Below are 23,354 nucleotides of genomic sequence, written 5' to 3'. Positions count from 1 at the left end.
GGGATTAACACTATTGTTCATAATAATCTGTATCTTTGTGGGCATCAAAATAACCGTGGCTTGTTCTGCCCATATACGTAAACGGGCAACTAAAACTGTCAGCAGATTGACATGTATACACTGATGTGTATAAAATTGATGACTAATAAGAACCTGCAGTATAAAAAAAAAAAAAAACTGTCAGCAAAGAGATGCTGCAGACCCACGTCGACATCTTCCACTCTAAGAATATGGTGTCCTATGTCAGCATGAAGAAGTTACAGAAGATGGACCTTCACCCCTAATCCCATAGAAATGGAATCATGTCTGACAGTGGGGATTTATAAACAGCTCTTTGCAGGAAGCAGCTCTTTGCAGGAAGCAGCTCTTTGCAGGAAGCAGCTCTTTGCAGGAGGCCCTTTGCCTTGTCACTTTAGTAAAGCTGTATCTTAACTAATTTTTTAAAAAATTAATTAATTTATTTATTGATATTTTAACTGCTTTGGGTCTTCGTTGCTGCACGCAGCCTTTCTCTAGTTGCGGCGAGCGGGGGCTACTCTTCGTTGTGGCTTCTCAGTGCGGTGGCTTCTCTTGTTGCAGAGCATGGGCTCTAGGCACGCAGGCTTCAGTAGTTGTGGCTCACGGGCTCTAGAGCGCAGGCTCAGTAGTTGTGGCGCACGGGCTTAGGTGCTCCACTCATGTGGGATCTTCCTGGACCAGGGATCAAACCCATGTCCCCTGCATTGGCAGGCAGGTTCTTAACCACTGCGCCACCAGGGAAGTCCCTATCTTACCTAACTTTTACATGAGATGCCCCCAGGCTTAACTAACCTCTGGCCCAAGCACGCCTTTCAAATATTTTGCCCACACAATGCCTCGCATAACCTGTTGATCCTTTTCTTAGATTAAAGAAGTAGAAATGAAAAATAAGTGATTAACAGATCTTTTCCCCAGCTTCCCCTTCAGTAATCTGGAGAGCAAGACTGTGTGAACAAGATAGAATCTAAAGAAAGATCACAAGAAGTCAACAAGCTTGCACACAATGGGAGATGGTGAGAATCTGACCCCCTACCTTAATGATTTACTAAGATTATTTCCCTTTTCCCTTTAAAAACTTTCATGGCTGAGCAGAATCTTCAGAGTTGGTTCTGGGACATGAGTCTGCCTTCTCCCCAGGTTGCTGGCCTCCTGAATAAAGCAATCTTTTCCTTTTCCAACCAACACTTGCTTCTCGAGTATTGGCTTTCGAACGGCGAGCAGCTGAACCTGAGTTCAATAACATTCTGTTCTAGGTGAGGTCCAGGGAAACTGCAAGCTCCCCAGAAAAGAAAGCACCCACCCCCATCTGGTTGGTGAAGCCAGTAAAGTACAAAGATAGCAGGACAGTAGGCATGAGAAGGCTGAAGAAAGGTCCCCTGGTTTGAGTCTCACAACTGGACAAAGGGAGGTCATATTAGATGGATATGGCATGGGCACTCCCCCCTAGAAATCTGTTGAGTCCATGGCTACATCTCAGCAGACTGTCATCTGCAGGGAGTAGAGTTGGCCTCCTAGGACCATCTCTTTGCCCTTTGAAGGACTGTGATTTATTTCCTGTGCTGAAGACCTGGCAAGTCAAACCAAGGCTGAGAAGTTGACACTTCTCTTTCTCCACCAGGGCAGCATTGAGAGAGGGGGACAAAAAAGCAAACACCTTGGAATGACTGAGTTTACAAGCTTATGGTTGAAAAAGCCCTTAGTTTACCTGATGTGACAAGACTAATTTTCTACATCAGGTTCAAAAAAATGGAGGGTGGGCTTCAAGTCAGGAAATAATTTTAGCATTTGAAGATGAAGGAAGTTTCACTTTCTTGTACACTGTGAACTTTGTGCCTGCTGCTATAATAATCATGTTTTAAATAAGCTCTTTTGGGGATCTCTGTCCCTTTCCCAAATATCCTCCTGGATAATTATTTGGCTGCCACCAAAGCAGCAATCTGAGTTGTATGGCAGCCAAGAAAATCTCAGATCCTACGAGTGCTAATTGGACATGACAATTCATGCTCAGAGGCATCAGGCAAAATGGGCTTCACTCTGCCAGGATTGTTTTGGCTTCCATTTCTCAGTTAGCCTCAATCTCTCATTCAAAGTTTTCTGACCCCTGAAGCTACTTTCCCCGCGAATAGCACCCAATTCTCCACCCAGGTATAAGATATGCTCATTCCACTGGATCTGGAGAGGCCAAGGCTTTCTATGGGAGAACATGAGGGTTTGCAGCTGGGTAGAGTTTTGTGCTTCTCTGAAACTTGATCACTTTAGAATTAATAAGAGCAAGTATGAGAATTAATTCACAAGGAACAAGAAGTCATAAACATTAGACGATAATATTCTGGCATATGATCTTTCTATTTAAAAAGTCCTATAAATATAAATCACAGCTTGTAAATCAAATTACTGAGAAACAAATGGGTCAGTGATATAACTCTAGATTTAACTGATTAAAATTTGAAAACTCTTAGTTCTTAAATTACAAAATGGAGGCCCAAATAATCACCTCTGCCAGATCTCTGTAGTAGATGTTTAGGTAATGAAGGAATGTTTGGGAAAAAAGGAAATTAGTTAGAATGAATCTTCAAACAACTCTTGAAGATTTCAATTTTTTTCCTCTATATACAAAGTTTGAAACAGAGAAAATGACCTAAAGAGGACACTACTTTGGTCATTTAGAACTCTGAATAAGTCAAAGTTCTTTGATTTGAAGCATACTTATATTTTTCCTAAAAGAGATTAGTATGTAATGTACTAACAAACAAAACTTACATTCCTATTACCTTTTTTTTTGTTTGTTTTGGCTTGTTGGTATTTACTGTTTGATTTGATCTCTATAGCATGTCTTATCTTTTCCCCATTTCACAAAGGGACATTTATAACCTGAGGGGTTAAGTGACATGCTAAAGGGTTATTTGGCTTATACTAGAAACCAGAAGGAACTCCTGCCTTCTGGCCCAGAGCCCATTGATTCATTCTATCTCAGTCAACTGTTCTATGCCCCAGGGGCACAGCAGAGATGAAAATAAAGTCCCTTACAAATAAATGGATAGTGTGTCAGGTAATGGGCTTTGCTCTGCCAGGATTGTTTTGGCTTCCATTTTTGGGTTAGCCCCACTCCCTCATTCCAAATTCTATGACCCCTAAAGCTACTTTTCAGGTGAATAGCACCCCAATTCTCCACTCAGGTGTAAGAAACACTCATTCCATTATATCTGAAGATGCCAAGGCTTTCTGTGGGAGAAGATGAGGGCTTACAGCTAGATAGAGTTTTGTGCTACTCTAAAACATGATCACTTTAGAATTAATAAGAGAAAATATTAGAATTAATTCACAAGGAACTAGAAGTCCCTTACAAAAAGGTGGAAAAATAAAACAGGTTAAGGGGGTCTGGAGTGCAGGTGGGAAGTACCGGGGTGTGTGTGTGTGTGTGTGTGTGTGTTTGGGAGGGAGGGAGGGGGTAAAATGTGGAAACGGATCACACAAATATCTGGGGAAAGAGAAATATTGGCCAGAGGTCAGAGGTTGGCTAAATTCAGCCCACCACCTGTCTATGTAAATAAAGTTTTATTGAAACACAGCCATGCTCCAATGTTAATTGTCTATGGCAGCTTTTGTGCTATATTGGCAGTGTTGAGTCATTGTGACTTAAGCTGTATGTGACCCATAGAACTGAAAATATTTACTCTCTGGCCCATTAAAGAAAACATTTGCTGACTCCTGGTTTATGCAAAAGGAACAACAAACGCAAAGCCCTAAGGCACAAGTGTGCCTGTTGTGTTCAAGGAATAGCAAGACAGCAAGTGTGGCTAAGGTGAGTGAACCAGTGGAGCATGAGAGGAGATAAGGACGAAGAGAGTGGGGACAGGACCCTGCAGGGCCTTTACAGGCCACTGTATAGAACTTTGACCTTTACTCAGAGTGAGATAGGAAACCACTGGAGGAGGCTGAGTACAGAACAGACATAATCAGACATATTTTAAATTGATCACTCTTTTTAGAATAGATGAGAGGGGGTTAGTTTGGGATATACTGTAATAATCCAGATGAAAAATTATTCAGGCCTGGGCTAAAACATGAAGGTGGAAGTTGTGAGAATTTGTCAAATTCTTAATATACGAATATCTTGTACAGATAGTGCAGACGCGATTTCCTGGTAAACCTGAAATAGAGATATGTGTGGTGTGTGGTGTGTGTGTGTGTGTGTGTGTGTGTGTGTGTGTGTGTGTGGCGGGGGAGGCTTGGGAAGTGGGTGGTCCCAGTTCACTTTTGTGGGCCTGCACATCTGGGAGGATAGTGACCATGAACAGACGAAAGGAAGATTGTGGGGGGTGTAAGGTATAGCTTGTGGTTGGAAGTGAAGAATTCAGCTTGGACAGTAAAATTGTAGATGCCTTTTGGATATCCAAGTGGAGATGTCAAAGAGGCATATATGAATCACAACCAGAGTTCAGGGGAAAGGTTTGAAACAGGCATACAGATTTGGGAGTCATCAACGTTTAGATAACATTGAAGTCACAAGAACAGAATAAGATCACCTAGAGAGTTAGCTACAGATGTCACAGAGAATGACTTGAATAGCTACCATTTAATTTCAATGTATGTGACAGGTTTTGAGCTAGGAACTTTATACTTTTTGTCTCTCATCTTACAACCCTCTACTTGGGTTGTATTTTACACATGAGGAAATGAACACTTAAGTGACTAGTCTGACACTACCTAGTTAGTGACAGAATCCAGGTATGCCTGCCTCAGTGGTAGAGCCCTCTCTGCTCTGCCAGGACATAAGGAATAGAAATACAAGAGTGAGCATCAGCTCTGCGCATCTGAATAGTTAAAGAAGCAGTAGGGCTTCCCAAGTAGGTTACCCATTAACACGACATTATCACCAGATGGGTACCTCTGCTCTAAGTTTCAACTGTAGTGAGACGCTTCTTTAAGGAAACCACTAGGCTGGTGAACCATGATAATGCTATCATGGGACTTCCTTCTCAATTTCCTGAACTTAACAAACTCTCTCATCATGAATAAGCAGAACATTTCTCATTTAAGAGCAGATTAAGAAGTGGACACTGCAGAGGAATTTATGCATCGATGTCATGCACTGTATTGTAGGCAAACTACAGGTAACTAAGGTTAGATGCTGTTACAGGACGCTGGACAAATCTTTGATTAAGTCAGAGGAAACAAACCTCATGACTGAAAACTAACAATGAATCATTTGAAACAGCACAGAGACAGAGAAGATTACTAGCAATAGATGTGAGCCAAGATGTTACTAAAATCCTTATAGTGTTGCTTTCATCCTCACAAAGTAAACGTTTCTTGGTTGTCTGATAATCTCAAACTTGATCTTGTTTCCACTGGCCTCTCAAAAGTGCAGTCACTCAAACTGCTAACAAAAATGTGGAGCAAAGAAAAGCCTCGTATCCTCCTTCCCTGTCTTCCTACAGGCCTGGGTTGAAAGTAGTCATCACTTATTTTATGCCTACAAAAATCAAAAGAGGCTCACCTCTCCATGTTGAAGGATGAATAGGAACTAACCTGTGTGCGTAAGTGAGAACTTCCACTTACCCAGTAAAGGGGCCACACCTTGGGGTTACACCCTAGTTATAGTTATGAGGAAACCAAGGAAGGGAAGTTGTGTTTGGGGCCTGCTGAACAAGATTAAGTCTTGGTGGAAATATTTAGGTCATGGTGGTCTGGATGAAACGTAGTAGGAGTAGTTGGAGGTTTTGGATGAATAATAGAGAACTGAGTGATTCCAGTGTCTTTCCTCCTCCACCTTCATGTTTCCCAACCCCAGGTGCTGCTTCCATGGTAGCCCATCCTCTGCAGGAAGGTACCATGACAATGAGTACACACCCAAAGGGAGAGCGTTATTAGTATGGAGACTTTGAAATGATATAAGGTAATAATCCTCAGGAGAATCAAAAGATGCATTTGGCATTGATGCTTGTCGCTCCTTTTAGGGATTTTGCTTCTTTATCACTGTATTGCCATCTTACTGAGTGCCACAAGCAAGTTGTGTCGTGTTTGTATTTCCCAGAACACCCAGCAAAGTAGCTGTCACCCAGTGGGCACAGAGCAAATGTTTGCGGAATGGAATACTAATCATCACCCTGCTGGCAGATACACATAAGCACCAGGATTCAGATTCCTGATCCTCTGTTTTTGAAACTGTACTAGTATAGCACACTTCTGTTTCACTCTTACTTTATAGACTTTAGACATTTTGTGTCCCCAACATCATGATTATTATCTCTCTGGATGTATTTATGGGCCAGGATAGAACTAAACCACTCAAGTGTACCTAGTCACATTTCTTGTCTCTTCCCTGTGAAGAGTATTCTTTGTTTGTGCTTCTGGGCTATTCACTCTCTTTTTTTTTTTTTTTCCTGATTAACTGAGAATATTAGCTGAGTGTCAGAGAGAAGAGAATAGAGGCTGCTACACAAGAAAGTATATAGAGAAGAAAATGTCAAGAGGTTTGAGGAGAGGGAATTCAGAGATAGTGAGTAAGTTATCCAGCAAAGGCTGGGCTTTCTAAGGAGAGAGGGATCTGGGGTATTGGAAAAACTGCCATGAGGTGGGGAAGAGTTGGGGGGGGGCGGTTATAAATAGGTGAAGAGAATTCTGGGGCAGTCGTCCTAAGTATTTCATCATCCTTCAAAGGTTATCTTAAGAAATCATTCAAGAAAGATCTAAATTGTTCCCCAAGGCTTTGGGAGCTAGGGGTGTGTGTGTGTGTGTGTGTGTGTGTGTGTGAGAGAGAGAGAGAGAGAGAGAGAGAGAGAGTTATTGTGCTGAGAATTAAAAGGCTCAGTTTTATTTGGGGTACAGTTAATATCTTGTGTACTGACTTTAGTAGCAGTTTGGTTTACTCACATGTTAGTAGGTTATTTAACAGAGATTTTTCATTAAAAATTGCATGCCTGAAGGAACTTAGTTTGTGTCATTGGTCATAGAACCAGGAACAGGACAGTGGCCACTGGAGGTAGAATTGTGACTACAGGTGTGTGAAAATAGAATAACAGGGTAATATAAAAGAGCAGATGACCAGGAGGCCAGAGGTTACCTAAAAGTTGAACTTGTTTGACCCAGAGTTGAGGAAAGCAGTTACTACAACTACAGATTTGTAGACACATGGTTGTTGGACTAAGTGTGTGGTGTTTATTAAAAACACAGTCAAGGAGTCCATTCTGAGTTTAAAGCTAGATACCTGGTCCTATTTTGAGGAACTCCATCTCTTGTACTGAGAGTATGCTTACCCACCTTCTATATACATCCTCCCACACTTAGTAAGTATCCCTTGCATATTTTCATTGTTGGTATTATTCTCTTGGCTCTTGATGGGTCCTTGGAGAGAGGCTTGCTCCCACTCTCCTTATGTTAAGGTTTCTGCTTTGATTCCTTTTGATTTCTCAGGTCTTTAGGATTAACCAGAGAGAAAGGAGAGTTGGCATCTAAGAGTTCTACAGCCAGATGGCTGAGACATGTGACACAGCTGTGTCTAGCCTCAGCGCCAGAGACGGAAGGCCCTGTCCTATCAGCCAACCACAACTGACACCATCTCACTGGGCTGCCATGTCAAGTGATTCTCTCTGAGGGAAAGAGGGTTCAGTTTTCTGTTAGCATGCTTGCACTTGATTATTGACCTGTGTGCTGAGCAGTGTTTAATTTTTTTTTTTTAAAGTGTGGCCTGGCAATTCCCTCGGAATCACACTTGGTGTGCTTGACCTGCCCTAAGGAATACTTTTCAGAAGTATTATCATATACAATTTATTCTCTTTTGTGTGTGTATGTTGGGCGGGGCACATTTGGAGACAGGGGACAGGTGGGGTGGAGAAGAAGGGAGCACTGGGGTTGGGGGTAGAACAAAATATTAACTTTAACTGCTTTTCAAAGCTTATTCAGTTTCCACAGTATATTAAATGTATATTATACTGTGTATATTCAATATTATACACAGTATAATTAAATTTGTACTTCATTAATTGCATAAAGTACAAACTTTGTCATTAGCTCTTCAGTCCACAAATCAAATATAAGAAGTTATTTACAACAAGATTTAAATCCTAAAATAAGATACTGAAATTAAAAACTCTGGGAGCGTTATTCCTCACCTCAAATATGGTCCCCGTTTTAGGAATATTGTTCCCACTGTAGAAAGAGAATTTGAAATATTTGAGAATTTACTGAGGGAATCCTGATTGCCCAGTTTCTAAGTTTTAAGAATCTGACAGTATTTTTCACTTATATTACTGAATGCCTCATATTTTATGCTTAAATGCTCACTTGGTTCAATTTGTTTTGTTTTGCACTTCTGGAATTTTCTCTTCCCTTTAATTTACTGACTTTTGTCTATGCATTTTTGTATTTAGTGTAATGATACTCTTACAAATAATATTAAATAGTGATACAGGTAATCTATGGAATAATGAAGGCTCATTAATATCTGCCTAATCAATTTTTCTAAAAGGCTAGAGCTTGACAAAGAAGATCACAACGTAGTGGATCCTGTTTGTTCCCAGACAAGGCTTGTTTATTTAGCTGATGATATTTGTCGAGTTCACTCAGGTACGAATGGTAACTGGAGATTATCCAGGAGTCATAAATGTGGAAATTACATTGTAACGCCACTCTTCTAAATGCTCAGGCCAGAAATGGGGGCATCATCCTTGCCTCTTCTCTTTCTCTGATACCCACCGTCCTGTCAGCAAATCCTCTTGGCTCTACCATTAAAATATAATCCAGAGTCTGACCCTTTCTCACCACATACCATTCCACTCTAAGCCACCATTTCCTTGCTGGATGACTGCAGTAGCCTCTTAACTGTAGGGAGAATTGTGAGTATAAGGTAAAAATGACAGTGAAAGAAGGCTACAATATCTCTACATTCCTTTACATTTTGGGCAGGTTGTGGCTAAGTTTCTGGCAGAATATTTGATTTCAAGAACAAGAAACCTATTCAAACTCATTTACACAAAGAAGGAAAGAAAGTGTTGCCAGATTTCACAAGGAATAAAGACTGGGAACTGGAAAGTCAGGAATGGAGACTTTTCTCTCTACCTCACTAGACTCCCTTCTCTGTGTGTAGTTTGTGTGTCTGCTCTGTTCTCCTGGGTTCCATAGACATCTGCGCACTCTCAGCTTTAATCCCAGCTCTGCATGACTTTCTAGTTGAAACTAATTAGCATCTTTATGACTCAATGCCAGATTCCCAGAAGAAGATGATCTCCTGGGTTGGCTTATTTCAGGTGTTTGCCTTTGATCCAATCAGTTTAGACCAAGACATATGGTCACCAGATCAAAACACAGTTGCCCAGTTCCAGCATTTCAGCAGGGCCTAGGGGACCCATTCAGAAAACGGGTCATGAACTAGGCAAACTAACTAATTAACATCTCTACTGCAATTTACGGATAATTTAAATTCAATATTCTGCTAAATGCTGTAGTGAATCAATTATTGTCATGCATACATCCTTTGGGACTCAATAAATGAAAATTAAGTTGATATAAATGAATGCTAGCAGGTGAGGTACAGTTGGTCTACCTTCCAGAAAGTTTTTGCCAATAACATAATTTCTTTTTAAAATATTTATTTTTAGTTGCTACTTTATTCCCTCAGTCAGCATCCAGCTGCCCCTGTGAGACCAATAACAGAGCCTTTGTTAGCCTGGTAGCCTTTAAACAAAATAATGAAGACTGGCAGATTGTTATGGGAATGTTATGAATTCTTAGTCTTTGGCCTTTCATACCAAATAATTTAGTGAGCTGCCTTTTTGTGTGTCAAATTTTTTTTGCATTTTAATTTTCATTGTATTAACTGACTATTGTTTAGAGCTGTCCTGACTCAGCTAAATGTAATACAGCTATTTATAACTTGTCAGTGGTATATATTATTATGCCATCATCTCCTGGTCCATTCTTTAAAATGCTCAGGCCAAAAATGGGGGCATCATCCTTGCCTCTTCTCTTTCTCTGATACCCACCGTCCTGTCAGCAAATCCTCTTGGCTCTTCCATTAGAATATAATCCAGAGTCTGACCCTTTCTCACCACATACCATTCCACTCTAAGCCACCATTTCCTTGCTGGATGACTGCAGTAGCCTCTTAACTGTAGGGAGAATTGTGAGTATACGGTAAAAATGACAGTGAAAGAAGGCTACAATATCAGGTAAGAAAGCAGGTAAGAAAGAATTCCATTTGGGAGAATGTCACTTACCCAAAGGCAGAAATCTATTAAATTGTTTGGAATCAGCACACTGATTCACTCATGAAAACAAAATAAAAATAAATAAATAAAATTTTGTTGAGAGATTACTATGGGTAAATACTATGGGTATGCTATGTGCTAAATTTTAAAAGGAATAATACAAATTATTGAATTTTTTGTCATTTTATTTTAGACTTTAAATTCCTCATTAATTTTAATTCTAAATTAAAATCCTAATTTAAAAATCAATTGATCAATTGAAACTGACTTACAAGAAATATCATGAGTTTGAGGATCCATTATTTTATCTTTGCCATCATAAAGGTAGATATTTGGGAGCAACTGTTTTTTTTTTACCTAACAGAATTCTGGATATGTCTCTGAGCTAGGAGAAGATAGACGGCAAGTTCACAAAGCTAACCTACAGTAGCAGATACGCTCCATATTCATCCTAAATTCTACGTTTCCTCTATGAACCAAAGTTTTGGGAATACCACGATGAGTTCATAATCTGATGAGAGGGATGAGGTAGGAAAATCAAAACAAAATCCCACAAGTCAAAAAGGCGGGACTGGCTTAAATTGGTGATCTGAAGTTCCTTTCACCCCAAGGACCCTGATAGTAGTTTTTCCATTCTACTATGTGTAACTAATGTAATGCAAACTTTACATTTTTCCCCTAGTTTATCCTCCAAAACCCTAGGAAGCAGGTAGTATTAATCTTATTTTTCACATGAGGAATCTGACCCTTAGGAACAGTAAGGAATTTGCCCGAGGTTGCCCACATTACCACAGTCTGGATTGAAATCCATGTCTGGCAGACAACAAAGTCTAGGATTTTTCCACTCTACCACAAGGCCTTTCAGCAAGAAATTGTCCCTTCTCCAAAGGGTTTCATAATCCAATGATGACAAATCATCCAACAGATTTATTTTCAAACTAGATGAAAAGGTGGATCATAAACTTCTGCGGGGAAGTGACCTCTCTGTTTTGCAATGTACCCCTATGGAGGCATTTGTATTTTTAAAAAGCTCCCCAGGTAATTCTGATCACCTCCCAGCTGCCTCTTCTCCCTCCTCTTCACCTGGTCGACCCCTCCTCACCTGGACTGAACTATGGTGAATTCACCATCGCCGGGCCTTTTCCGGCCAATTAATTTACCCTCTTCATTCCTCTTGCGTGATGCCATCAATAAGCTCATCCTATCGTTTCACAATTACTGATCCACATGAGGTTCGCCCCCTTTTGACTAGGGAGCTTGTTGAAAGTAAGAGTTGCATTCTGCGTCTTCAGTACGCAGCACAATATCTCACACTCAACAAAATGTGTTTCAGAGGACTAAACTGGTAAACAACAATCTCAGAGCCACTTGGAAATAGCCTGAGAAAAATCTTCAAATCTGGTTTATCGCTCGTTACACCTAGTGAATTAACTGAGTAATTCAGTAAATATTAAAACACAAAACAATTTTGTAGGTCCCAAGCGTAAGCCACCGTCCTTCGATGCGGAAGCTCCACACAGAGCTACGTTTGCCGAAATCCCTGAGGCCCAGTCGTGGTTGGTTTGCTGACGGTTCTTGAAAGCCTGTCACATCAACCAATACTGTGACGAGAATTTCCCTGCGCAGGGCAGTAGGCGGCCAATCACAAAGTAGAGGGCGGGCACTTCTGATTTGGCTTCAGAAAACCCCCAGTAGCTCAGAACCGTCAGGGGTAGGGAGTTAGTAGCCTAGGAGAGTGTCCTTCCTCTCCACCCGCTCCCCACGAATTAGAGTTAGTCTTTATGCGCTTCCATACTTCTTTACGTTTTCCTTAGTTTCTACATCCTTCCTAATCAAGTACCTCTGCTTCCCATCCACCTTTCCTTGTTGAACTCACTCTCGGGAAAGGGTACCCGCATCATTAATCTCTCCTTTTCAAACTTGAGCCAGACATTTGTCTCTAAGTATCCAAGTGGGATTGTGACAGTGAAGCAGTGGAAAGGTTTGAGCGAAAACTTCATTCTTCCCTCCTTTCCCCTTGCAAGAGTGGAGAAGCTACTGGGGATTACTTAGTGGATAATCAGCATTACCGGGCGGATTGAAGGTCTGAGTGTCCGCGCTGTGTTTACTTCCACCCTTGCTCCCGCTCCCATCTCCACCCACGGTAGCGTGCGGACTGAATCCAAGGCTGGCGTGTCACTGGTCGGGGCTAACACCCAGCGCTGGAGCCGTTTCCCTTTGGCATCCTCTTCCCATTCTAGCAGCTACCTGCCATTGGCCATGCTTTCATCCTACCAACAGTAACAGCTACAGGAAAGAATTCATTTTTCCCCTTCTAGGTTCATCTCCTTTCCTGGTACCTTTCTAAGTCTGTCATCCCCTTGCCACAGACATAACCGTTGTCTAGACGCTGTTTTTCAAAATCCAAATCCAAATCAATCCAAAACAAAGCCCATCAATAAAGCAACAACAATAATATTGCAGCCAGCAGCCGGGAGTGTGTGCCTCATTAAAGGGTGAGAATATAAACCCCCGCTTTAATGACCGATTTTGAAATAAAGGATTCCTGCTGCTTGTTAGTCATCAACATTTTTACTCTCCCAGCTGCAGGAAAAGCAGCTGCATCCTCTGGCAAGGCGATTGAGATGGGAGAAATTTAGCCACGGTCTGGGATTTTCGCAGAGGATAATTTAAGCCCCAGCTCCACTCCGGTGGCGGAGGAGGGGGTGGGTACGAGCGGTGCGCATGCTCAGCAGCCCAGCTCCGCCGAGGCCCAGCTGCCGCCACCGCCGCGGCCGGGGCTGTAACCGCGGCTGCCGCTGCTCCTCTGAGCGGGCGTTGGTGCCGTGTGCCGAGGCGCCCTGTCAGGCGAGAGGGAGCGGCCGGGCGGGAGCGCGGGCGGCGGCGGAGCCTGAGGAGGGCAGCAGGGGCTCTGAAGGAGCGAGGGCGGGCTGAGCCAGCCTCGGAGGAGCGAGGCGGAGAGCGCGGGGACCCACCCCGGGCGCCCTGCGTGCGACGGCCGGCGGGCAGCGGCGCTGAGCGGCAGGGAGGCCGAGCGGCGGCGGCGGCGGACGGAGAGCCGGCGACCCCCGGGAGGAGGAGAAGCAGGAGCGGGAGGAAGCGCCGAGGAACTGCGGGGCGCGGGTGGGCGGCGGGGCCGCGGGCCATGGACTCGGCGGCGGCGAGGGCGAGCCGGGGCGGCGGCGCGGCGCAGAGTCAGCCCGCCGCCAGGTGAAGCTGGGCGGAGCGGCCTCGGGGCGCCGCCGCCACTGCTGTGCCGCCGGGCCGCGGAGCGAGTCGGCGGCGGCGGCGGCGGCTGAAGCGGCGCCACAGCAGCCGCGGCGAGCAGCGGCGGCCTGGGAGGAAGAGGGGTCGCCGCCCGGGGTTCTGGCGGCCGCGGCTCTCTCGTCGCAGTATATCCTGTTCGGATTATCTTTTGCTTCTCCCCAGCTACCTCCTTCCCCTCACACTCACACTCTGTCCCACTCCTCCGCGTCCTCGGTCGAAGCTGCCCTCGGCCCGGGCTGGTTCCCCCCCGCCTGGGGACGCCCCTTACCTCCCCTCCCGGCCTGCGGGGGACCCCGCCGAGACCATGAGGAAATTCAACATCAGGAAGGTGCTGGACGGCCTGACCGCCGGCTCGTCTTCGGCCTCGCAGCAGCAGCAGCTGCAGCAGCAGCACCCGCCTGGGAACCGGGAGCCCGAGATCCAGGAAACGCTCCAGTCCGAGCACTTTCAGCTGTGCAAGGTGAACGGAGCGCGCAGCCCGGCGCAAATTGGGGTCGTTTAAGGGGCAACTCAGGCTTTACACCCGAGTCGAGGGATAGAGCGCCAATAATAATCATACGTCGAATAATGGTCTCGCTCCTCTAGCACACTTTGCTTGGTGGGCTATTTTGGAGATTGACATCATCTTACTCCTTTTCGTTGATTTTCACGTGCAGCAATCATTTCAAGGTTGCTTCTAATATATTATACTGACCTTTAATTCGTATGCTTAATCTTATGGCTTTTATATTCAAGCATTTTAATACATAATTCACTGACTTCCAAGTTTCCTTTGGGAACAGTGTCTAATGAATATTGTTTATCAAAAAGCCAAACGTGTTCAACTAGATATTTGCTCATCACTTTTCCCTTAAAATGTGGTAGGAGGCTTAAAATATGAAATCATAGGGTCTTTCTATCATTGTGTTTGGTGAAAAAGTTAGAGCTGTGATTTTTGCCTATTAATGGCACGACAGTTGCCATAGCGGTCTGTAATTCAGAAAGAATGATGCAGCGAATTAATTCACCAGCTGCTCAATGAGAAATACAAACTTGTGTTGGTATTAATACCAGGCATTCATAAGTCAGAGTTTCTTAAAAGTGTGTACATACTTTTTTGCCCCAGTGTCCCAAAATTATTAAGGATTTAATAGCAAAATGCAAAATATATATGCTGTGTTTATTTTCATTCTGTTACAGTTGCAAAACGATGAGATAGATGTTTGCTAATTGCTTTACTGAATCCTTAATTAAAGTAATTATGACAGCATTTCCTTAGAAGTACTTGTATTTAGCATCCAAATAAAGTAATGATGAAGTTATCACACTTGAAAAAAAGCATGAATTGCATTTTTAAATGAATATACAGAATTTTTGACCACTGCAAACTTCAGTAATTTGTTCTCAGACATAATAGAATATTAAATTTTTTTTCTAAAGACTACCACTATGATGGAAAAGCAGAAATTAAGATGTAACACTGGGATAGTTTTTTTGTTTGTTTGTTTGTTTTTGGTTTCAGATTCTATGTGCATAGGTTTTTGTTTGATGTAGACTTCATAGTTTTTTTTTTTAATAGCAGTGCCTGTATATGTGTTTTGCATCAATTATGATTGCTTCTAGGTCTAATGCCTCTATTGACTTTTCTGTTTTAAAACTTTGCTTTCTGCCTTGGTTGCTGTGATGTCACTTGCCCATCCCTAGACTGTTCGCCATGGATTTCCCTATCAACCCTCAGCCCTGGCCTTTGATCCCGTACAGAAGATCCTGGCAGTGGGAACTCAGACTGGTGCTTTAAGGCTGTATCCTTTCATTTAATTTTATTTTATTTTTTAACTTTTACTGTATTCTCCCCAGTCCTTCTGTATTGCTGATTAGTTGCTTTTCCTGTTTAATGCCGAAGAAATGGTATGATCAGGTATTATGTGAAATCGTGTGGTTGTGTCTTTCCCCGTGATTATACTTGCATGCAGGTTGTATGTTGCTGTGATGTTTCTCAGCTCAATTTATAGTAGCTAAACACGTATCCACATAGAGTTCTAAAGTTTTGCTATAATAATTACTGTCTTTGCAAGGAAGTAGAAGTTTCTAAGGGGAAATGTATCTGCTTATACTAGTGGTCTATTGAACGGACTGTGTTGAGGGTAAGGTTTAAAGACAATAGCACAAGGCACATTTTATTTGCTTTTTTAAAAATATTGTGCATGGTAGATGTTGAAATTATGACTGTTTATTATTCTAATGAATTAGAGGTTGAATTTGAATTTGTTTCTGACTTGTCCATCTAGAAAAATCATTAGAAAACAAATACAAGTTTTATATAAATAGTTATGAAGTATTGCTATTTCTAGAAGTTTTAGAGCATTTTCTTAGTATAATGCAGATGGAGAAGTGTACTGTCTTGATACGTTTTCCCTTTCATGGTCTACGTTTGTTATGTATATGTAAATACTGTTAGGTTAGCTGTACTCTTAAGTATTAGTATAGAGAATTATTTTTCTTGGTTATGCATGAACTATAATTGTTTTGTCATAGCATTTTTTTCCAAATACCTACTCATTCTTCAAGATAATTTTTTCAGTCTGAACAATGGAGAATACTTCACAATTCCTCTCAAACTATTTAACTTGAAATAAAATTGTGTTTACTTTTACTATGATATTTACCCATATTAACCTAAATGCCCTTATTTTTAAACTTAAACATAAGATTTTAAAAAGAAAATGCTTTGTTCATCCATCATTAGGATATCTGCTTCCTACATATTATTGAAGTAACATGTTGGTAATAAATAGAAAAAAACACTAGATGATAAGAAACACGGAGGAGCAGGAAACTTTACTCCCCACCTGTTAGATTTATCTGGCTCCTGAGAAGGAGGAGGGGAGCCTGCATTTGAGTTAAACATGTGTCTTACCCTTTTTTATAATCTTTTAAAATCTTCATTTCAAAGTAGTGCTATATGTGGTATCAGGATATTTTATTTGTGATCAGTGTGCTATGTTCAAAATGCTTATAAAAGTTTTCACTGAATTGTGTTACTAAGTGAAGTCTGTCATTCATAGTAAACACCAGTAGTGCACTCACACCTATAAAAATGGTAAAATCTGACCAGGCTAGATCTGAATCTGTGAATTTCTAAGACAGTATATCTAAATAGTTCTTACCCAAATATCTAGATAGTTGACACTAAAATATTTTTTACTTCAATTGTATAGATATTTTTATTCCGGTATCCAGTGATCAATACCTTCTAGTTTAGGGCTCCTGTTTTAGTCTTGTGAAGATGGGAATAAAATTAATTTCGGTAGTGTGGGTACTAAGTGTTCAGCAAAACCCCGTGTAGTGACGTAGTGTGGTATTGGATCCAGATGGACTGTTTAGAATGAAAAAACAGATTTTTTTTGTTCGCAGCAAAAGAGTATCACCTCTGGACTAAAAGGGAAAAAAAAAAAAAGTTGAATTAAATCAGTTATTTTTAGACTATTTTGGTTTTCTTTTAAGTGGGTTCAATTTTTACTGTTTTCCCAGTTGAGACCCAGTGTGGTCTCAGTTTTCTTACGGTACATAACTTTTTTCTTTTAACAGCCAGTCTGCTCCTTTTATAGCTTAATATAATCATGAGTATTGCAAGCAAGGCTGATTTTATAAAATCAAATATTTTTCTTAGACAAGACTTTTTACCCCTACTGCATTTGAGGAATTAGCAAATTACACAAAGGGAGAAGTTAAAATGTTAAGGCCTAATGCTAACTGTCAAATGAAAGCAAGGATCAAGTGTATAAAATCATCACTTATATGTCTTTTGCTTTTATACATTTTTTATAGTTAAATACTGTATGAAAAGTGAATCTGTAATTTACAGTTACACTCTAAATTTTTTTTTAGAACCTCTCTTACTGTATTTACAGTGAAGTTAGGAAAGCAGTTTACCAAATATATTTTTACTTTACCTTTTTTAAGAGATTTATATGAACATTCCAGAGTGATAAATTGGTTTGCCTACCAGTAATACCACTAGTCATTCCTTCTGTTAGGTTTAAGTAGGAGATAAGCTTATGAGCTTTCTTATGGCTTTGATTTGTAGAAAATCTAAAGTAAAATAGAAATCTTTTTTTATTTTAAAGTAAAATAAATATCTTTTTATTTATCTAAAATAAAAAGACTAAGATCTTTTTATTTTTATATAATTTCCACATATGTGGCTTAAAATTTGTTAATTTTTCTGTTCTTTGTTTTGAAAGCTAGACAACTGTAGTTTATTTCAAAGCTCCATATTGGTTTAATGTGCAGACTTATTGTAAGTCTCTTCTCTTGCCCTAGTTCTTTTATATTTTTCACTGTTGCATTTGGCTTCTTATAGTCCTTCTCTTCATTTTCTGCTCATATTAGACTCTTGTAGTCTGTAATACATTTGTTCTAAAAGATGTCTTCAGAGCAGAAACAAACGTGTAAATAAAGTCTTCTTTCATCTAACTGGAGCAGAGTAGGAGGTTTTCAAAAGTGGGACTGGGTTATTAGAATGTGAATTGCATGCCTAATTTAACTAATAGAATGTCTTCCTAAATGTTGGAGGACTATACTAAGTTATCTATTTTGAGGTTAGAAAAAAAATGATGAAGAATTTACATCTGATATCTAATGTTTGTAGACAAGAATTGTGAAAATCTGAATCCTTAAACAGTATCTAACAAATGATGAAGCAAGATAAATTTAATGTATTTGCTGCATTTAACGTATAGCAAATGGCTGATGTCATTATAAACATGCTTTACGTTCAACCTTTTTGGCTTCTGGAGTGAATATGAGGTTGGAATGAACTTACTGATGGGAAGCAGGAAAGCATAATTTTATATGCCAAGTTGTACAGTAATGATTTAATTATCTTAATTCTCCTCCTTTTGCCATGTAGAAATAGGTACAGTTTGGTTCTTCTGAGTAATCTAAGCATCAAAACTATTGAGATAAAGTAATCATCTATCCCCATATGGAATAAGTAAAGGGGAGAAAAAAGGTTCTAACTGAAGAATGAAGACATTTCTGGTAATTCTGCTGTTGTCCTTATCTGGACTCCTGGTTTGCTAGTATAATTTCGAATTGCTTCACAGTCTGTTGTAACTGTGGGCTACCCTGATCTTATTTTTAAGGTATTTTTGTCTAAAGACAACAAGGTTGTTTTATGTATGAGTGATTCAAGGACTATGCCAAAAAATGGACTTTCAAATTTACTTAATTTTTGTAAAAAAATGAGTTTTTTAAGTATCAAAATTATCAAAGGATCTCATTTATTGTCTTCCTGACCTGTGGAAAATATAGTAGGCAGTCTCTGCTTTGATAAGGCATGGGCTTGTCTTTTAAATTGCAGTGTAATTTTGCTGAATTCAGGCTTACAAAATGATTTCTGTACGTTGGAGTTCATTTAACAAGCACTTGTTAAGTGTTAACATTCGATTATGAATTGTGGCCTTATTTCTTGTTTGTATCTTGCCACTAAAGAATTATGTGTCCTTGAGTTAGTTTTTTCTTACTTTTAAAATGAAGGTGCTGTATTAGATGATTTCTTCGAGAAACAACTTTGTGATTCTAAGTAGCTATGTATTGTTCTAGGTGAGTATGCAAAAGAAATGAAAATATGATTCTTATGTTCAAGGACTAGAACTAGATAAACATAATTGAAACTAGAGTTATTTAGGGTCTACTGACATAACACAAAGTCAAATTACAGGGAAGTTTATTGCGTTTAATGACACTTCTGCACATTAGTAGATGAGGCTTGAGAATGGCAGGGAAGGAGGAGTCGGAAAATTATTCTAGGCTAACAGTGTGGGCAAAAGTAGAGAAAAGGGATCATGGTAGTTTAGAGGAATACTAGAGACTGCTTGGAATTGTGATCCTAATTGAGTTGGAGGGAGAAGTAAGGAACCAGTAGGTGGAAAACCTTGAGTGTTAGCCTGAGTTATCTGGGTGTTATTCAGTAAGGAATCATTGTAGCTATATAAGGAGATATGCGCTCAGGAAGACCTTGTGATTTTTAGGATGATTAATAGTGCAATGGTGTCATGGATGAAAAGAATAGAACCAAGGGAACCTTAATATGTAACTAAATCCATATGGGTAGTAAAGTGGATCCAAAGCAGGGGTAGTAGAATGGGAACTGGAGAAGGACTTGATGACTTCTTTGTATCAAATCTTAGAGGGAGCAACTAAAGGTGATGATAAAGTTTTCGAATACAGCACTGAGGCAATTACAAGAAAGAAATGGAAAACTTGGTAAAGAGGGTGGCAGAGTAATGTGGAGTTTGGAATTATGTAATCTTTTACTTTTATCCTATTGCCATTTCGAGAAGGTAGCCTAGACTGATTCTAGCTTGAGAATTTGATACGCTTTTACATTTGATTTCCTTTGGGTTGGTCCTCCGTGATTTCCTGGATTTTGTTATTGAATCGAAATAATTTAAAGTCACTGTTAGCTGTTTGGCTTTGTCCATTTATCCTTGGTCAGTGTCTCTCAGTAGTGCTAGTATTTGGGGCTGGATAATTCTGTGGGTTTGTCCAGCGCATTGCAGGCTATTTAATATCCCTGGCTCCCACTTATTAAATGCCAGGGTTACCTCTGCTGTTAGTGTGGTAATCCACATGCCCTCACACACTTCCAGGTGCTCCTGGTTGAGAACCACTACACTTTGTCCTAGTTCTTCACCAGTTAAGTAGAAATAATAACCCAACTAGCTCGTGAAGTGAGCATCAGGATTAAATGCAATAATGTGTATGTTTTTAGGACCATGCAAGGACTGTTTTGGTGACTATTCAATATGGTATTAGTATAAATATGAGAGTTTTTCTATGGTTTTCATGTTCAGTTCTTTCATTTATTTCAGCAAATATTTGCTGAGAAGCAACTAGCTGCCAGGCTCTGTGTAGGAAGGCCTTAATTTCATTATTTTTGTAGCTGATGTAGTCAGTCTTCGAAGGAAAAGGTCTTAAAGTACTGTTTTTGTCTTCTTTAAAATGGTTGTGTTCTTTTCAACCACAAGTTTCCAGGATTGCTATTTAGATGTGATAAGATAATACGTGAAAGTTTGTTTCACATAGTAGGTGATAAATGACTGTGAAAGTTTGTTTCGCATAGTAGGTGATAAATGATTGTTTAATGGCTTTGTACTATAAGATAGCTAGCATTGCAATGTTTGACTTGCTGCTTATTAATTTTATTTTATTGTAATTAACAAAACTGGAAAAAAGATTTGGAAATAGATTTTTGTTCAGAGTAGTTAAAAGTGAAACAGTTCAGCTAGAATTTAGCCAAATTTTTGTTACTCTTCTACCCCGCCATCCTTTTTGTTCATAGAAGAATTCTAGTCATTTGAAATTCTAGCCGTAGAGGAGAAACAAGGACTTTGAAAGACTTTTACTTCTCAATCTTAGCTCCTCACTGAAGAGGACTTTGTATAAAAGGAAGAATGAGTACTGTGTCAGCTATAGGTTGTGATTCTCAGCGTGGATTACTGCAGCAAGGAGAATAGGCACATTTACTTTAGAAACTACCAGAAAAGGTGTCTGCCTGGAAGCAGTTATTTTGCAATGAATTTCCTGTGGAGGGAAACAAGGTATGATAGAATCTGAATGGGATTGAAAAGGGATATGTTAATTACTGGGGAATCAAGCCTGTGCTTGGTAAGCCTTTTTGCTTTAAGTAAGATGGGTTTTTATTTCTGCTAGGTATTCTCTTTGTTTTCCGTTTGTTTTTTAGTATAATTTGCTTTTAAAAATATAACTTGACTTTGCCATCCTGACAGAAAAAGGTAAAGGAATGTTGGAAGAATTACCTTATTAAAAGCTTGTGTTCTAGTCTTCAGACTAATTTTGGATAAGCCAACTAAAATCTCTAGGCTTTAGTTTCCTTTTCTGTAAAATGAGGAAATTGGGATCTGTGATTTCTAAGAGTCCTTCCGGCTCTAGGATCTTGAATTTTTTTCTGTGGAGGATTTGGGAATGCTCTGGACCATCTCGGTCTAGAGTTGTCTTCTGATTGGTTGTTCTGAGTATCTGTTAAAGAGGGTGAAGTGTTGGACTCAATCCCATTGTGGGTCCCTTTACTTTGTAGCCATCGCCTGCATTCATAATAAGTCAGCAGATGCACAGTTGTAAACTTTTATTTACAGAAGGGAGCAGGAAAAAGCATGTGAGATACACTTTTTTCGTTGATGAAACAGCAGCTCACATTGAATACTAGGATGGTGGGTTGTTGCTTTTCCTTTGTTTAATCGGTAAGGCCTCATTAATGACATAGGAAACTTGGGCCATTTTAAAATATTATTAACAAAGTTTACTTTCCTTTATTGGGTGTTAATGGTCAGGATATAAATTAAAATGAGTGCTTAAAAATAATACTGGGTTCCTAATCATATGATTTTATTAATTTTTATGTAAGAAATTTAATAGAGACTAATTTCATTGACTTGCTAGCCTGTAATTTGAGTAATTGTATAGTAAGTTGGAAAAGTAATAACTAGCAATGTACATGTAAATAAGTGGACTATAGGGGTGATTATCACTAAATAAAAGATAAACTTTGGGTGTCTCTTTTTGACTTTAACTTCATGCATTGGAAGTGACACCTTATTTACAAGAAGGAAATTTATAATCAAGAGTGTCAGCATTGTGACTGATAATGCTTAAATGAGAATATCCTGTCCTGATTTGGTGCATTATCATCATCAGAAGGTATTCAGTATCTTGGGATTGCAGATTAATGAAATGTCTTTGGTTTGAACTAAACAGATGTCTGTTTAAGAATATAGCAGAATGACAAAGAGAAAAGGATGTTTTACTATATACTACCTTTTATATTTGAATGCCTTTTATTAAACATAATATACTACTATAAAACTTCCTAGGAAGCAAAACAAAGTGACTGTTGACTTGATTTTTGTAAAATAAACTAAGAGTTCTTAAACTATAATCATAAAAGACTACCAAAAGGTATTTGATACATCTCCCTTCCCTTAGTCACATGTGATGTAAATCATTCTAAGGAGAAAATATCAATAGTACCTTCGGATTTAATTACTCAAACTTTTTCCTATGAAGATGTTCAGGCTTCTGTATAATAGGTCTTGTACTTTAATTTAAACCTATTTCTAATATTTATTTGCAACACCAAAGAAGAAAGACAAGTTAGTTGTCTTCCATATATTATTACAATTTTTAACATTTTTGAAAAATTTAGTAACAGTCATCTACTTGCAGATTTAGCAATCCCAATTGCTTTAATCTCTCATTCTTTTGTATTTCATTTTAAAGAAATTTTGGATACTAGCTCTGTTTTATGTGTAACTTTTGTTTTTATTTTTGGGCTTGGGTGGAAGGAGGGGAAGGGGAAAGAATCGTTGACAGTTTATTCCTTACTACTCAGTGTTCCACAATGGGCCATGTGTTTAGTGATTCCTTAAGTCTAGAACAGCGATCCCCAACCTTTTTGGCACCAGGGACCGGTTTCATGGAAGACAGTTTTTCCACGGATGGGGGAGGGGGGATGGTTCGGGCGGTAATGCAAGTGATGGGGAGCAGTGGGGAGCGGCAGATGAAGCTTCGCTGGCTCGCCTGCCGCTCACCTCCTGCCGTGCGGCCTGGTTCCTAACAGGAACCCTAATGTGTTGGGGGCCCCTGGTCTAGAATACATTTTTCCCTGTTAAAGTAATCCTTTAAAGCCCAGTGCCTTTCTCTTTGTGATGTGTTTTTGGTTTTAATTCCATCCCTTTTTCCACCCATGTAGCAATCCTTTTCTTAATTCAGCGTTTAAAATCTAAATTTCTACATTACCATCCTTTATACATAATATCACATAATCATTAAATGGCTAAAATTAGTCCTTTTGGAAAT

At 39.9% G+C, this 23,354-nt stretch overlaps 1 protein-coding gene and 1 long non-coding RNA gene across 12 annotated transcripts in view; one reads left to right on the top strand and one right to left on the bottom strand.

Moving 5' to 3' along the window:
- Positions 1-13,876, bottom strand: part of LOC309634947 — a 429,791-nt gene extending 415,915 nt beyond the window's left edge. For 2 of the 3 annotated variants that reach the window (XR_014248513.1, XR_014248514.1), the window contains exon 1: positions 11,329-12,596. This is a non-coding gene — a long non-coding RNA (uncharacterized lncRNA). Of the gene's footprint in view, positions 1-11,328; positions 12,597-13,761 lie in introns of those variants that run through there. The other variant, XR_014248512.1, reaches the window with a different exon arrangement.
- STXBP5 (syntaxin binding protein 5) overlaps positions 13,003-23,354 on the top strand; it is a 167,836-nt gene continuing 157,484 nt past the window's right edge. For 3 of the 9 annotated variants that reach the window (XM_082405458.1, XM_082405457.1, XM_082405455.1), the window contains exons 1-2: positions 13,009-13,953; positions 15,177-15,274. In XM_082405458.1, coding sequence (XP_082261584.1) covers positions 13,798-13,953; positions 15,177-15,274 — 254 coding nt within the window. In that variant the 5' untranslated portion in view covers positions 13,009-13,797. Of the gene's footprint in view, positions 13,954-15,176; positions 15,275-23,354 lie in introns of all 9 variants that reach the window. The other 6 variants (XR_014248491.1, XM_082405460.1, XM_082405454.1 and 3 more) reach the window with 4 other exon arrangements.

This window comes from Balaenoptera borealis (assembly GCF_965194805.1).
Source record: "Balaenoptera borealis genome assembly, chromosome: 9".
Taxonomy (NCBI): Eukaryota; Metazoa; Chordata; class Mammalia; order Artiodactyla; family Balaenopteridae; genus Balaenoptera; species Balaenoptera borealis.
This window is presented reverse-complemented; position numbering and strand designations above follow the sequence as displayed.